The sequence below is a fragment of the Scyliorhinus torazame genome, chromosome 4 (assembly GCF_047496885.1).
Source record: "Scyliorhinus torazame isolate Kashiwa2021f chromosome 4, sScyTor2.1, whole genome shotgun sequence".
Taxonomy (NCBI): Eukaryota; Metazoa; Chordata; class Chondrichthyes; order Carcharhiniformes; family Scyliorhinidae; genus Scyliorhinus; species Scyliorhinus torazame.
In genome coordinates, this window is record NC_092710.1 from 225,073,010 (window position 1) to 225,087,677 (window position 14,668).

Genomic DNA, 14,668 nt, shown 5'->3' on the forward strand with positions numbered 1-14,668 from the left:
GGTGCTCCGGTTTCCTTGCACAAGTCTCGAAAGACGTGCTGTTAGGTGAATTGGACATACTTAATTCTCCCTCTGTGTATCCGAACAGGTGCCGGAATGTGGCAACTAGGGGCTTTTCACAGGAACTTCATTACAGTGTTAATGTAAGCCTACATGTGACAATGAATATTATTATTATTATAAAGTCCAATAGGTTTGTTTCGAATCACTAGCTTTCGGAGCGCAGCTCCTTCCTCAGGTGAATGAAGAGGTGGGTTCCACAAACACATATATAGACAAATTCAATGATGCAGGATGATAATTTGAATGTGAGTCTTTGCAGGTAATTAATTCTTCACAGGTCCAGAAAGTGCGACTGGAGAGAAGGATAAAGAGGTGTGAATTGTCTCAAGGTAATCACAGCTATCAACCCCACCCTCCGCAGCGCAGTCACACCTCAGTGGGCAATGTTAGTTGTCCAGGATTAAGATGTCAGCAACACTCCAGCAGGTCCATAGCTGATTGGAGGAGTCACAGAGGCTACAGATTGCAAGAGAAGTCTTCACCACTGCAAGGGTCGTGGCCATAGTGGAGTGCCTGGTACATGACATCAGCAGCATTACGGGAGGTGCCCAAGGCTTGGCACAGTCGGTGACGGCCATGGCTGAGGGTCTTTGCAGAATGTCTGTCTCACTGGGGGATGTCACCCAGCACCAGGCTGACCTTGATGAGGTGCAGCGGGACATGTCCCAGTCTCAGATGGGATTGGCCGAGGTGCGGCAGAGCTTGCCCCAGTCGCAGGTGGGCATTGTGTCGATACGATGGTGCGGACTGGACCATGGGGAGCCACCAGGGTTGGCAGAGCCGGATGATGCATGGACAGCCGGGGCTCAATCCAGCTGCCCCTCCATCCCGAGGTGCTCCAGGGCCCTATAGGCACCGAGTGGGAGGAGGGGGCGCAGTGTGGCAACCCGGCCCCATCCTATGGATTGGCGACTGTAGCCACCAGCTCCCTGAGTTCCACCCCTCTTGCAAAGCCGCATCTTGCAGTCAGCACCCGGAACTGCACGACACGACTATGCATGTGCCGCCGTCAAGGGCCATCAGGTCCCAGAGCACCCAGAGGATGCACACCAGGGGCATCAAAGGCCACGGGATGAGGTAAGCAACTGGCTGCCTCTGATGTGCATTCTGGAACAAGGAAGGCCAAGAACGTTGAGGAGCACTGAGAGGACACTTAGGAGGGAGGTGGGGAGGGGGGGGGGGGTAGGTAGGTGGTAAGGAAGGGCATGGGTGGGGGGAGAGGGGGGTTGTGCCATCAGGTGAGTTAGACTGTGGTGTACACTTGTACGAGACATATTAAAATACCCTCACCGCAACCAGTATGATGCCTCCTGCTCTTTATTCCGCGATGCAGGCCTACCACCCATGCCCCACCCTCCCCCCAGACATGGGGTTCTGGCCTCCCCCACCAGCGCATCCTCCCTCACTGACACGCCCTGCCCATACACACCCGGCAGCGGTTTGGGGGTGGGGGGGGGGGGTTCCCTGCCCACTGGATTGCATCCCAGAACGTTGTCAAACACCCGGCCAGCCATGTACCTGGGGCTGTGGCCCATTGCCTGGGTGTTTGGAGGTTGGCTGTTGCATCTGTGGCGCTGCCTACCACAATGTCCAGGCACAGTGTCCATGTATCAAGGTGTGATTGGGATGCTGGGCAATAAGCCCCAAATGCTACATGGTACGCCCACCCACAGGGATCCACTTGGGATGTGTGAAGCGCTCACTTAACCACGATTGCCAATTCTCGATTAGCAATAGCCTTCAGCCGCAAGGCCAGAGGCCTCTGCAGTCAGTGGGAGTTACGGGTCGTCTGTGGGGCAGACAGGCAGGGACTAGGATTGTCCCTGGGATGGGAACACACGATCCAGGGGTTGGAGGACCCATGCACTGTTGCCCCCCCCCCCAACCCCACCCCCTCCAGCTGAGACCGCCCCAGCCCTTTCTCCCTCCCACCCTAAAAGTCCAAGCCCCCTATGGTGGCTCACCTCCAACCAGGGCTGCAGCCCCCCACCTCCCCCGTTGCCCCCCCCCCCCCCCCCACTCCCCTCCGAGCAAAGGGGCAGCAAGCCCAGTGCCCCCGGGGTCACTACCTATGAGCGAAGATGGCTGCTCACCTCCTCGGCTCCCCACGGCAGCCCATCCGCCAGGTTCACTTTTTTCAAACGGAGTATTAATCGGTCCCAGGGCATGACCACTTGCTGGGGAAGCCGCTGAATTACGGGAGGCTATTGGATATACGGTGGCTCCCATTAATTGTATGGAAATAGGGCTTAAGTGGTGATTGGTTTCTTGCCACAGTGCAGGGGGATCCCGATTTCATCTACCAGAGTGGGCCAGTTGCATCGCAAACTGTTTGGCGCCCGCTGCAGTTGTTTTGGCCTCTCCCGCTATTCACCGGCCTCATCGCGCTCTCACTTGAGTGAAACGAGGCCGCTGAATTGCGCCTCTAGAAATGTTCCAGTTGAATTCCACCCAAAATCTATTTCTATTTTCATCAAACTATAACTTCAAACACTTTGCTTTTGTGTGTTGACCATGTTGATATGGCCCAGGATACAGGGAACCTGTCTTATTCATTGATCCATTGTTAATGCAGACTTTTCTCTCATTCTTCATTGTGACTGGCAAATGCTTTCTTGTTTGGTCAACTGTACATTTACCTATTTGTCACTACTTCTTCATCCTATTAGCATCTTATGTTTGTTAAAACATTGAACTTGACATCAACACTGTGGTATTCTTTCAAACATGACCATGGGGTCAGTAAGGACTGGAGATACAATGTTGTCATATGTGAGTATCATATGCCTCACCTGTCAAAAAGGATCACCAGCCACACTGCTCTGCTGAGACCAGTTGTAACAAGCCACTAAATGACAAAACTGGGCATGAACAAATAGCGTAAACAAACACTGATCCAGGACCCCCAAAAAGGTATTATCCTGTGGTCTCGTTTAAAGGGGTCGCTGGGATAATTCTAAGTTTATTGTAGGGGGAATTAGCACCTTACCCACCCAAGCCAATAAGCTTGCAGCTTCTGATTGAATATAGGCATCCATTATATGCCCCATTGGCATAGTAAGAATCAAGGGAAAAGTTTCAAAAGTCTACCAAATGAGGCATTCAAATCACACTCAAAGTTAGAAATCCCATCATGCTGAGCTGTTTACTGTTTTACACTGCAAGATCAGCCTAGGACAGATAAACAGTTCAGTTTGTGATTAGGCTGTCTGGAAGCTAACTGCACTAAAAGTCTTGATAATAAACATAGGACGCGATTTAAAGTAAAAAAAGAGTCCCGTTGTGTATGGGTTTAGCAGGGTGTTTACAAGCACAGGGAATAACCCCGCCATCGAAAGGTCTCAGCGTTCTGCCGATCTTCATTTCCTGCACTGAGGAGCTCCGCTCGTCAGTGCAGGAAGAGATCAAGGCGCCATTTAAAAATGGCACTCTGATTTCTCGGTCCCCCAGCGCGATCTCCGGATCCCTCAACTTACTTGTTGACATCATAAGGGCAGGGCACCTCCGGGCCCGATCCCTGGTGTGAGCAAAATGCGACCTTTGCAGTGCCTGACTGGTAGTGTCCCTGCCAGCATAGCATGTCACCTGGGCACCCTACCATGCCAGGCTGGCAGTGCCAAGGTACCCTGGTGGAATCTGGGATGGCATGGAACCACCCTGCCTAGAGGGTGACTACCTGGGGGACTCTGATCGACTGGGAGTCCCCCACCCTGTTTGTGGAGAGCAGTGCTAAACGGCACCCGGCTGAGGTCTCCTTGGCAAGGCCCTTGGACCTCAGGGGATAGGTCAGCTCTGGTATAGACATACCTATGTGTGCCTACCTGCACGCTTAAATGTGCAAATTTAGGTCCTGCCCACTCAGAGCATGATTCCGATCACGACGTCTCGCTTGATCTTGTTAGCTCTCTCGACAGGTGGTGAGCCGGATAAATTTCCCGCGAAGCATCTCATGAGATTTACTGGCCATATTGCATCCCTAGTCGTCACAATGCAGCCTTTAGAACGCACCCATAATTACGTTGTGCACTTTCTTCTGAGCCTTAATTGGATTTGTTTATTGTCACGTTTACCGAGGTACGGTGAAAAGTATTTTTCTGCGAGCAGCTCAAACAGATCATTTAGCACAGGAAAAGAAAATATAAGAAAAAGAAAATACATAGAAGGGCAACACAAGGTCCACGATGCAAATACACAAACACAGGCATCGGGTGAAGCATACAGGAGTGTAGTATTAATCAGGTCAGTTCATAACGGTAGCACAAGTGGATAGCACTGTGGCTTCACAGCGCCAGGGTCCCATGTTCGATTCCCTGCTGGATCACTGTCTGTGCGGAGTCTGCACGTTCCCTCTGTGTCTGCGTGGGTTTCCTCCGGGTGCTCTGGTTTCCTCCCACAGTCCAAAGTCATGCAGGTTAGGTGGATTGGCCATGATAAATTGCCCTTGGTGACCAAAAAGGTTAGGAAGACTTATTGGGTTACGGGGATAGGATGGAATTGAGGGCTTAAGTGGGTCGGTGCAGACTTGATGGGCCGAATGGCCTCCTTCTGCACAGTATGTTCTATAAAAGGGTCATTTAGGAGTCTGGTAACAGCGGGGAACAAGCTGTGTTTTTAAAATTTAGAGTACCCAATTAATTTTTTCCAATTAAGGGGCAATTTAGCGTGGCCAGTCCACCTAGCTTGCACATCTTTGGATTGTGGGGCAAAACCCACGCAAACACAGGGTGAGGGAAGAAGCTGTTTTTGAATCTGATCATGCGTGTTCTCAGACTTTTGATGCTTTACCTTGGAACTATATCACTGCTCTTCACTGTTACTGGGTCAAAATCCTGGAACTCCATTCTTAACAGCACCTACATCACATAAACTGAGTGGTTCAAAGAAGGCAGCTCACCACCTCCTTCTCAAGGGCAATTAGGCATGGGTAATAAGTGGGAAAAAAAATGAAAACGAAAATTGCTTATTGTCACAAGTAGGCTTCAATGAAGTTACTGTGAAAAGCCCCTAGTCGCCACATTCCGGCGCCTGTTCGGGGAGGCTGTTATGGGAATTGAACCGTGCTGCTGTCCTGCCTTGGTCTGCTTTCAAAGCCATTGATTTAGCCCTGTGCTAAACCAGCCCCAGAGTGCTGGTCTAGCCAGCAATACTCAAATCTCATGAAATAATTTTTTAAAATCAATAATTAAACTTCAGAACATAAGCAATTATGCCACCTGCCCCGCCTCTAACCCAGTCCATTTTAACAGACATGATAAAAACAAGGCTCTTGCTGTGTTTCTTGGTCATAGAAAACCATGGCTGTAATATTTCATACTTCATATTTTCAAAAAGAAGAAACGATTGGCTTTTTTTTAGTAAAAGTACCTGCATTTTTCATATATTTGTCCAGAAGATTCTGCAGCTCCTGCTCCTTGTCATTGTTGAATTGTGTCTCCATGGCTAGTAGAATATATTCATCCAGCAGCATTCGAATTAGATGAAAGGAACCTAGGTGGAGAGGGAGTGAAGCAAAGTTATCTCAGTGACCATCTGCTCACTTTAAGAAGCAAGGAAAATAAAACTCCTTGTTTGACAGCAAATTAACCCCTTCTACCTCAAACAAGGCACTGTTTTTTTAATTCAGACCCTAATCTGGTGTAAGGTTCACCCACCTCTTACTTTGTTTACTGCCCCCACAGACTGTGAAACAACTAATTACATGAAAAGAAAACACCGATGAATGGAAGGCAAACTTCAGGAACAAAGTAGGTACATATTTATACTTTGTGCATTTGTTTGTGTGGTATTTTCTGTTCTTCAAACTTTTAAAAATGACATTAGATACTATTCTGAAAAGGGGTCTGTCTGTGCCTGAATCAAAAATTCTTTCACAGCTGCTGAATTCTAAACAGCACTTTAAAGTGAGATGTGCACAATACCTTTGTGAGCTGCGCAGTTGATCTCTCCACAATTAGCTCCCCAGACTGTGGTCACAAATTAATACTGTCCTGATTCTTCAAGCTAAATCCCTATCTTATTCTTCAATGATGGCTTTGCTTGATGTTCTTTTGAGCGAACACTATTTAGAAATGGAATCATCAGCTACCCTGAATGGCTAAGTGTGCAGAGCAACAAACTCTCTGGGAGGACGTCCCCTTCTGGGGGTAGGAAACAGATGTTGGGACTGATTCTGGATGCCTACACCATGCCCATGGAAAAGAGCCACTCATCATGATTTTCACAGGGGTGCTCCCTTAATTGGCCGAGAGATGGGATTGTCACACAATCCAGGATGGTAGGTGGGTTCTCGAAGCTGCTGCAAGAATCAGGTGCCTTCCAGCTTAAGAGGAGCAGTAGGCTGTAATGAAAGGTAGGTAAGGGAGAGTGTGCTTTAAGATGGAGACACTCCACTTTCAAATCTTCAATCTTAAATTTAAAAACAGTGGTGGCTTATGTCTGCTCCTTTATCGAGACAGACAGGGAGTCTGACTTTATGGAGCACATACTGCTGGTACGCTGCTGGGAGCCACCTTGAAGCACCTGCATTGGCCCGGTATCCCCTGGGAACCCACAGACCAACTTGGAAATGACATTGGCCTCAATGAGTCAATTCGGCTACCTACCTTGTCCGGTTGGGATCCCTGATACTCCATCCTACTGTGCCTCCTCCATCTCATCTCACCTCTGCAAAATGCCCTGGACGGGATGGTCAGAGGACCAGCATGCCAGCTGGAAGGGCTATTTTTAGCTCCTGCCCACCTCTGTTCTCAGCCCCAGTGGGAGTTCAAAGTACTGCGGTCCGTTTTGCTATTAAGTTGTCCCTGAATTAGCTGACTTGAAACAGACCAACAACTGGGATTTACAAATAACTTTCGGATGAGAAAGTGGCCAGGTCAGTCAGGATCCTCGCTCCGAGTACTACTCATTGGCCGTCTCCGATGGAAACCGTGAATGGGTAAATATTAAGTGAGAATAAGATCGTGTTCAACTACAATGGTCCAACATTCATTCATCTGCAGGATTCAGCAGATACTTGCACATTTTGTTAGTTTCAAAATGTTGGATAATATCATAAAAATAAAACAGATTCTTGAATAGTAGTAATATACCCTTATAGGATGAGCGAATAAAAAGGTGTATATTTTTACTCAGCACTGCTTAATATTTACCTTTATATTTACCTTTTATTAAAATGAAGCAAAACTAAAACACAGCACAGCTATACTACATATTTGACATTGATTCAAAATAACTTGAACTTTCAATTAGTGCAAATTGCAGTAAATCTTAGACATGAAGTTGACCAGAATATGTTCAAGTAACTAATTTGACATGAACATGAGAAGATGAAGGGATAGTCAGTGATTCGGCATTCCCAGCAGTAAGCAATTCTCACTGGGAGCACACCATGGGTAATCCTGACTGCTCGGTCTGCAGCATCCCAAAAATGCACTGAATACTAGTGCCACTCCTTGCTGGAAGTGCCAATTTGTAGAATTATTATTTAACATAGAACATAGAGTGCAGAAGGAGGCCATTCGGTCCATCGAGTCTTCACCAACCCACTTAAGCCCTCACTTCCACCCTATCCCCGTTACCCAATAACCCCTCCTAACCTTATTTGGTCACAAGGGGCAATTTTTAATAGCCAATCCACCTAACCTGCACATCTTTGGACTGTGGGAGGAAACTGGAGCACCCGGAGGAAACCCACACAGACACGGGGAGAGCGTGCAGACTCCGCACAATCAGTGACCCAGCAGGGAATCAAACCTAGGACCCTGGCACTGTGAAGCCACAGTGCTAATCACTTGTGCTACCGTGCTGCCCAAAATTTCACAGTTTAGTCTCACAATTTGACTTTGTGCTAAGTGCAGTTGAACTGCAGCTAAAGGCAAACTTCAGAAAGTTATCAGGAATGCTCAAGAACTTTTGAACTATAAATAACAAATGTCACAGAATGGACAGCACAGAAACAGACCATTTAACTCAACTTGTCTATGCTGCTGTTAAAGCTCCAAAATTATCATGGCAAGTTTTTTTGTTGGTAGCTTTTATTGCAGTATTTCACTGTGATGGGACCAAAGGGATTGAAAGTTGGGGATTTGTGGAGCAATGGGGGTGACACGCTGACGTGCAGAGAAAAGCGGAGTCTCATTAGGCACACACAGACTTCCCATCCAGGGCAAAGGGGTCCCTCATGCCATCTCCCTTAGCTTGGTGACAAGGGTTGCATTCACATAATATCAGGGTTATGGAGGATACAGCAGACTATCACAAATTTTGAAATATATTCTACAGAAAATTTGTCGGGCTTCTTAAGTTATTCATACTGCAAAACCATTGCTTCAGAATGCTGATGGACTGCTCCACGATGTTCCTGATGGCAACCTTTGGTCGGATCATTGTGCTCAGACAGTGGAGAATAGTGATGTATGTTGGGCTGGAGGGAGTCATGAGCCATGTATATGGGGCATTCCTCATCGGTATACAGCTGCTTCTAGTTCATCATCATGGCCCAAAGACAGCAGGGATGCCAGACTGCCTAAGATTGAAGGTGTCGTGACTGCTGGCAGAACAGCAGGCATTTAGAAACACAATCGTTTGGGTATGGCTGCACACCAACTGTACATTGATGGGGCAGAATCCGTTTCGATCACGGTGCATCTCCTTGCTTACAATGGGGTCTGCAGAGCCACACGTGCAGTCAATTGGTGGTCTGCACTCTATGCCAGGAGAGAAGACAATGAAGTTTTCTCTCCTGGCATACAGGACCACTATCACCTCTGGGATTCAGAGATGATAGTAAACTGGGAAATTTTGCAAATGTTACCTCTACCTCCTTTCAGCTGTGTAGTAGTTGAGAGCGACAGTGACCTTGTCAACCACTGTCAGAGCTATTATCAACCTGCTGTGAGGGTGCAGAATGAGATGGTATAGTTCTGTGACTACCTCCTTGGTAAATCTCAGGTGACTCAAATATTGCTGTTGTCTAAGATGGAAGTAGGAGAATTGCTATCTAAAAACCTTGATGGGTAGGGCCATCTGTAGGAAGCCATCTTTCTCTTCCCGCGGTGTATACGTCCCCTCTCTGCAGCTTCAGCTCTACCTTCCTGTTATGTTGCAAATTAAGCAGGACTCCAACTACAGGCCCCAGAACTCCTGCAGTCTTTCTGTCCACAGGGCAGAAAACTTCTCCAACCTCCATGTCAAGATGTAGCAGCACTTCCTTCAAAACCAAAGGAAGCAGTAGAACTTCTTCAAGGACGTAGTACAACGTTTGCAAAACCAAGTCAAATGTATGTTTCCTCCTAATTGCATGAATAACCCTTTGAATAGTGTCAATGAGACTCACTCAGCTAAATGCATGTTCAGTTGAGAATTTTTGGGCTAGGATGTTTATTGAACCTTCACATTCTAACATGGTAAAACAAGTGTCGAATCAGCCTGACAAGCTGTTTGATGTCGCAAAATGCCCACTTTCAAGCTTCAGGTACATACCCATATGAACACTCTGCCAAGTATGGCATACCACACAGGTTGCACCAGACGTGGCCAGAAGATATGTGTCTGCCACTTTGTGGCCTCTGCTGTTCATAGCAGCTACTCCAGTGGCGTACCTGGGGCTGGTTTAGCACTCTGGGCTAAATCGCTGGCTTTTAAAGCGGACCAAAGCAGGCCAGTAGCACGGTTCAATTCCCGTACCAGCCTCCCCGAACAGGCGCCGGAATGTGGCGACTAGGGGCTTTTCACAGTAACTTCATTGAAGCCTACTTGTGACAATAAGCGATTTTCATTTCATTCGTTAAGAGCCACACATGGCAGCCTCTTAGCTCTGTTTCTCTCTCCACTGATGCTGTCTGACCCACTGAGTAATTTTTCCTGTGTTTAGTCAGTAATATATTTTAATGCTGATAGTCCTGTTCAAGTTCTATGAAAGACACTTCCCATCCATATGACAAGGAAGTCACAGAAGTACAAAACGGTAAATCACATTTTGTGTTTGTGTTAAATCTATCAATATTATCAACAGGAAGAATTTTGCTCTCCAGACCTTTACTTCTTTTTCTCAGTCCATCTGGTTACCCTCTCAGCACCAATTGCAATGATTATTAAAACACTGTCACTAAAGCTACAGATCATACCTGAAAACTGTTTGAAAGGTCAGGCATTAATACGGCTGGGTGTGGGGAATGAAATGACAGAACTCCCTTAGAAGATATTAGGAGTGATTGATCAAACCGGCACTTCTAACAAGCAGTGGCAATTCCAGACTCAGAGCCTGAGATGTGAAAAATGAAATGAAAATGAAATGAAAAAATGAAAATCACTTATTGTCACGAGTAGGCTTCAATGAAGTTACTGTGAAAAGCCCCTAGTCGCCACATTCCGGTGCCTGTTCGGGGAGGCTGGTACGGGAATTGAACCGTGCTGCTGGCCTGCCTTGGTTTGCTTTAAAAGCCAGCGACTTAGCCCAGTGTGCTAAACCAGCCCCAGTCTGATTCCCTCCATCGCCATTATGCTCCAAGATGCACTTTTCTGTGAACAGTATTTCTTTCTGAAAGTGGAGTCAGACCTGTAGCTCCTGAATTAAGAGTACAAAACTCATATCCATTGTTGTGCAGTCTCATCGTAATATCACACTTAAGTACACACGGATATTGGACTGTGTAAAAAAACAAAAATATTTACCGAAGCTTGAAGCATTGTTGAGAGTAAGGTTATGCATGACACGGGCTCCGAAAAAACTCCATCTCAAAAGAAAATCTTGGGCTCTCTTCTTAAGGGATCTTCCATTTTGTTTGCTGGGCTTAAAAAAATACAATAAGTTCAAAGTCACAATATTCGAGAAAAGCACAAATAATATTGAAAGAAAGTCTGTTTTTAACTCTTATATAAATACTGCATCTCTAAAAGATACCTTGATGACTCTTTGCTCTACTATTATATCCAACCATTCAATGAATGATTCCACAGTAGCATTTTTCTTCAGCAGGTCCTTCAGTTCTTGAAACACTGTAATAGAGTCATCTGGCATGTAAAAAAGGAAAACATGAGATTGCTCTAACTACTCAAAAACCCAGAGTAGTCAGTTTCAAATGGCAACAGAAGGTCAAAAACATAAGAGAACCTCTCATTAAATATAAGCTGACTACTTTTATATGGGCTAAATGGGCACAGTCCACCTTTTTCTCCACCTTCCTGCTGAAAATGTTTTCAAATCGTAACTTGCTGGAGGAGTGAGCTAATAATATGATCGGGGAAATGGGACATCAGGAGATTGAAGGATTGAGAAAGAAACAGAAGGAGGGTGAATTAGAGTAGGTAATTTAGAATCAAGTCACAAATAGAAAGCATGAAATAACGAATGGATTCAGAGGGAAAACAGAAACCAAAAGTAGAAAAAATTAAATTTGAAGTTGCTACATTCTCTAACAATAATTCACTACATTCATGAATGAGATTGTGCAGCTGTAGTTGTTCCCTTTCTGGCCAAAGAGGTTTGTTAATACTTTATTAGCAATTACCATCTCATGAAAAAAGCCCTCGTTAAAAAGGTTATGTTCTAGTCGTAACTTTCTGCAGGGCATTTAATGGGCAATCAATGTGCAAATCCAGTCAGCATTTAAAACCAACAGGTGAGGTGTTGCTTATGTGGTGCACAATGTATCGCAGCGAAAATGTACCTTTAACTTCTGGAACAAAATACTGCGATTGCTGGAAATCTGAAATAAAAACAGAAATGCTGGAAATACTTAACAGGTTGAGTATTCCCAGCATTTACTGTTTCTATATGACAATCTGGAGATTTGAACTCATAAACTCTTTATCTTGCAACAGCGCAAATCAGGCAGAGAATCTGATGTCCGGCCAAATTCAAGGTCCATGTCTGGTGCCGATACGGGCGTCATGCTCCGGTCCCTCACTGGTGGCGATAAGAAGGTCTGCCCCCCACGCAAGTGGCAGTATTAAAAACTGGTATTTGCATGCATTTAAGTCTGATAAGCGACTTGGACACAGTATGCTCCACACCCTTCCTCAATGCTCCGCTCCTCTCAAACAGAAGTCTCGTGGGCGTGAATTACTACAAGTATTCACAAATATGGACTGGGTGCCATGGCCGAGGAGGAGGAGCAGGAGGCTAAAGAAACATGTAAAACCATTGAAAAATATCGGGTTTTCTGGGGAATGGCGGCCCGGGATGGGGCAATAGTGGGTAGTGACTTACTGCCAAGTCCGTGGACTTAGCCTCACCCCCTTGGGACTGGGTGACCTGGCTCAGGTGTCCATTGCTGCAGTCTATCTTTTAAATGCACCCTTTAGGTGCCACTTACAGGCCCCTGGCTTTTCACACTGCTGAGTGCTGCCTGTGTTCTTTAAATGCTCTGGTCATCTGAGAACCCACCCAAGCCGCCCCTCTGGACATCCTCATACCCCAGCTGTATCATCAAAGACCAAACTCAATCAGGGGCCCACCAGGTGTTGACACTCTTCAGAAGCCCTGCCCCACTGCAGAGGAAGCAGGGAACCAGCAGAGCTCATTCCAACCAGAGGACTCCTGCACAGCAGGCTACGGAACCCTCCCTGCTTCTCTGCCCCTGTCAGAGGGCTCACCAGTGACCCCCTACACGTCCGGATCACCAGCTGTCTCCTCCTGGTGAGACTGACAGCGATAACTTCCTCATCCACCACCTGACAGGTGCTGTCCAGGAGAGCAGGCTTGAGTCTGCAACCCACGTTGGGGAAGAGGACGTCCTAAATGACCCAGATGGTGACACCCCGATGTTTATAAACACTGACCACATCAAAGAGAGATAGTGCATTGAAATCACAGGCTTGAGTGACTGGAATACACTTAGTGCACTTACATCTCTTTGATGTGGTCAATGTTTACAAACATTGGGGTTTCACCACTTACGCAATTGAAGCATGAAAGGATAGGAATGGGTCAAAGCTGCAGATGTCAATTACGACCACTGCTCGATAGCTATGAATGGCCTGCAGATAGTGGATCTGTAGGAACCAGGCACAGGTACAGCTGCTCTCCTTCGAGGAATGGACACGTGGAGCTGCAAGGTATTACAGCTGTAATGCTCTCTAGCTTCCCGACAGAGGACCCTTTTCTGGGGGTAGGGGTCTGTGTCTGGCGGGTGGTCTGTGTGGGAGGGTCTGTGGAGGGGGTTCCTTCAGGCAGCGGGTCTCTGTGGCGTTCCCCAATTAGAGGGGTCCATGTGGGGGCTGCCCTATTACAGGGGATCCGTGGGGGTCTCGGTGGAGCAGAGTCATCCTATCCTAGGGATCCTCTTGGGGAGGTCTCACTATCACAGGGGTCCCTGGGGAGTGGGGAAGTGGGGGGGGGGGGGTCCCCTATTACATTGGTCCCTGTAGGGAATCTCTCAATCACAGGGATCCCTGTGGGCGGTCTCTCTATTACAGGTGTCCTAAGGGCGGGGTAGCTTCAGTCACACCAGTACTTGGAGTTGGGGCAGGCAATCTGAGGGTTGGAGGCTGCCGTGCAGTGCGGGAAGAGGTTGGGTCGGGGCTCAGATGAGCTCGGGTGGACTTAGATGATGTCTACCATTGTGCCTCTGGTGTGGTGGTCCACCATGCTATGGCCACGATTGTAGAGGCCACAAATGAACTGCGCCCACGTGATTTCTGGCTGCAGGGACCAGAGAATCATGGGAGGGTGGAGCATAGATCACCATTCAGACCCATTTGCATTTATTTACACGCTCACACTGATGTGCAGTGTGGAACTCATTTGTGCCCCCAGTGGAGGTAGCAGCATGGCATTCAGGTCAGACAGGAAGGTCTGGGTCCTGCTTGTGGACAGACTGAAAGTATTCTGCAAAGCAGTCACCCAGTCTGCGCATTTACAGCATAAATCTGACCCTATTTCCAGTTCTCTCCAACTCTGACAAAGAGGCTTGAAGCATTAGCTCCCTTCTCTCTCTCCACAGATGCTGTCAGGCCTGTCCAGTATTTTCTCTTTTTGTTTCAGGTTCCAGCATTCACAGTAAGTTGCTTTTATCTTCACTGTCCTTAGGCTCTGCCACCTCGCTAGCTGAAAGAGCGATGCAACACACCCATTACCACCTCTGACCTAATTTGCTTCTGTCTTCTTTTGATGTTGAAAGATGACCTCTGTGCTGGCCAGCTGTTTCTTTAAACTATGAGGTGCATGGAAGTTTGCATCTCAATCACAATTTTGCATTTGTCTTCCAGCTGGATAATGGGAGCAGTAAGTTCCATTTTGAGTGTAGTAGATGCTGGGACAATGAGTAAATTTAAGGAGGAGATGGACTAATTTTTTAAAATATAAATTTAGAGTACCCATTTCGGTTTTTTTCCAATTGAGGGGCAATTTTAACTTGGCCAATCCACCTACCCTGCACATCTTCGGGTTGTGGGGAGAAACCCACGCAGTCACGGGGAGAATGTGCAAACTTCACACGGACAGTGACCAGGGCCAGGATCGAACCCGGGTCCCCGGTGCAGTGAGGCAGCAGTGCTAAGCACTGCACGACCGTGCCAACTCTAAGACAGATTTTTAATTGGTAATGAGTTGAAGGGTTATGGAGAAAGGGCAAGCCGGTGGAGTTAAGGCCAGGATGAGATATGG

General features: G+C 47.1%; 1 protein-coding gene across 5 annotated transcripts in view; it reads right to left on the minus strand.

Moving 5' to 3' along the window:
• rfx6 (regulatory factor X, 6) overlaps positions 1-14,668 on the minus strand; it is a 128,889-nt gene that overhangs the window by 66,897 nt on the left and 47,324 nt on the right. For 4 of the 5 annotated variants that reach the window (XM_072499412.1, XM_072499411.1, XM_072499410.1 and 1 more), the window contains exons 13-15: positions 10,964-11,073; positions 10,735-10,852; positions 5,428-5,550 (exon numbers count right to left, since the gene is read on the minus strand). In XM_072499412.1, coding sequence (XP_072355513.1) covers positions 5,428-5,550; positions 10,735-10,852; positions 10,964-11,073 — 351 coding nt within the window. The remainder of the gene's footprint in view (positions 1-5,427; positions 5,551-10,734; positions 10,853-10,963; positions 11,074-14,668) is intronic. The other variant, XM_072499409.1, reaches the window with a different exon arrangement.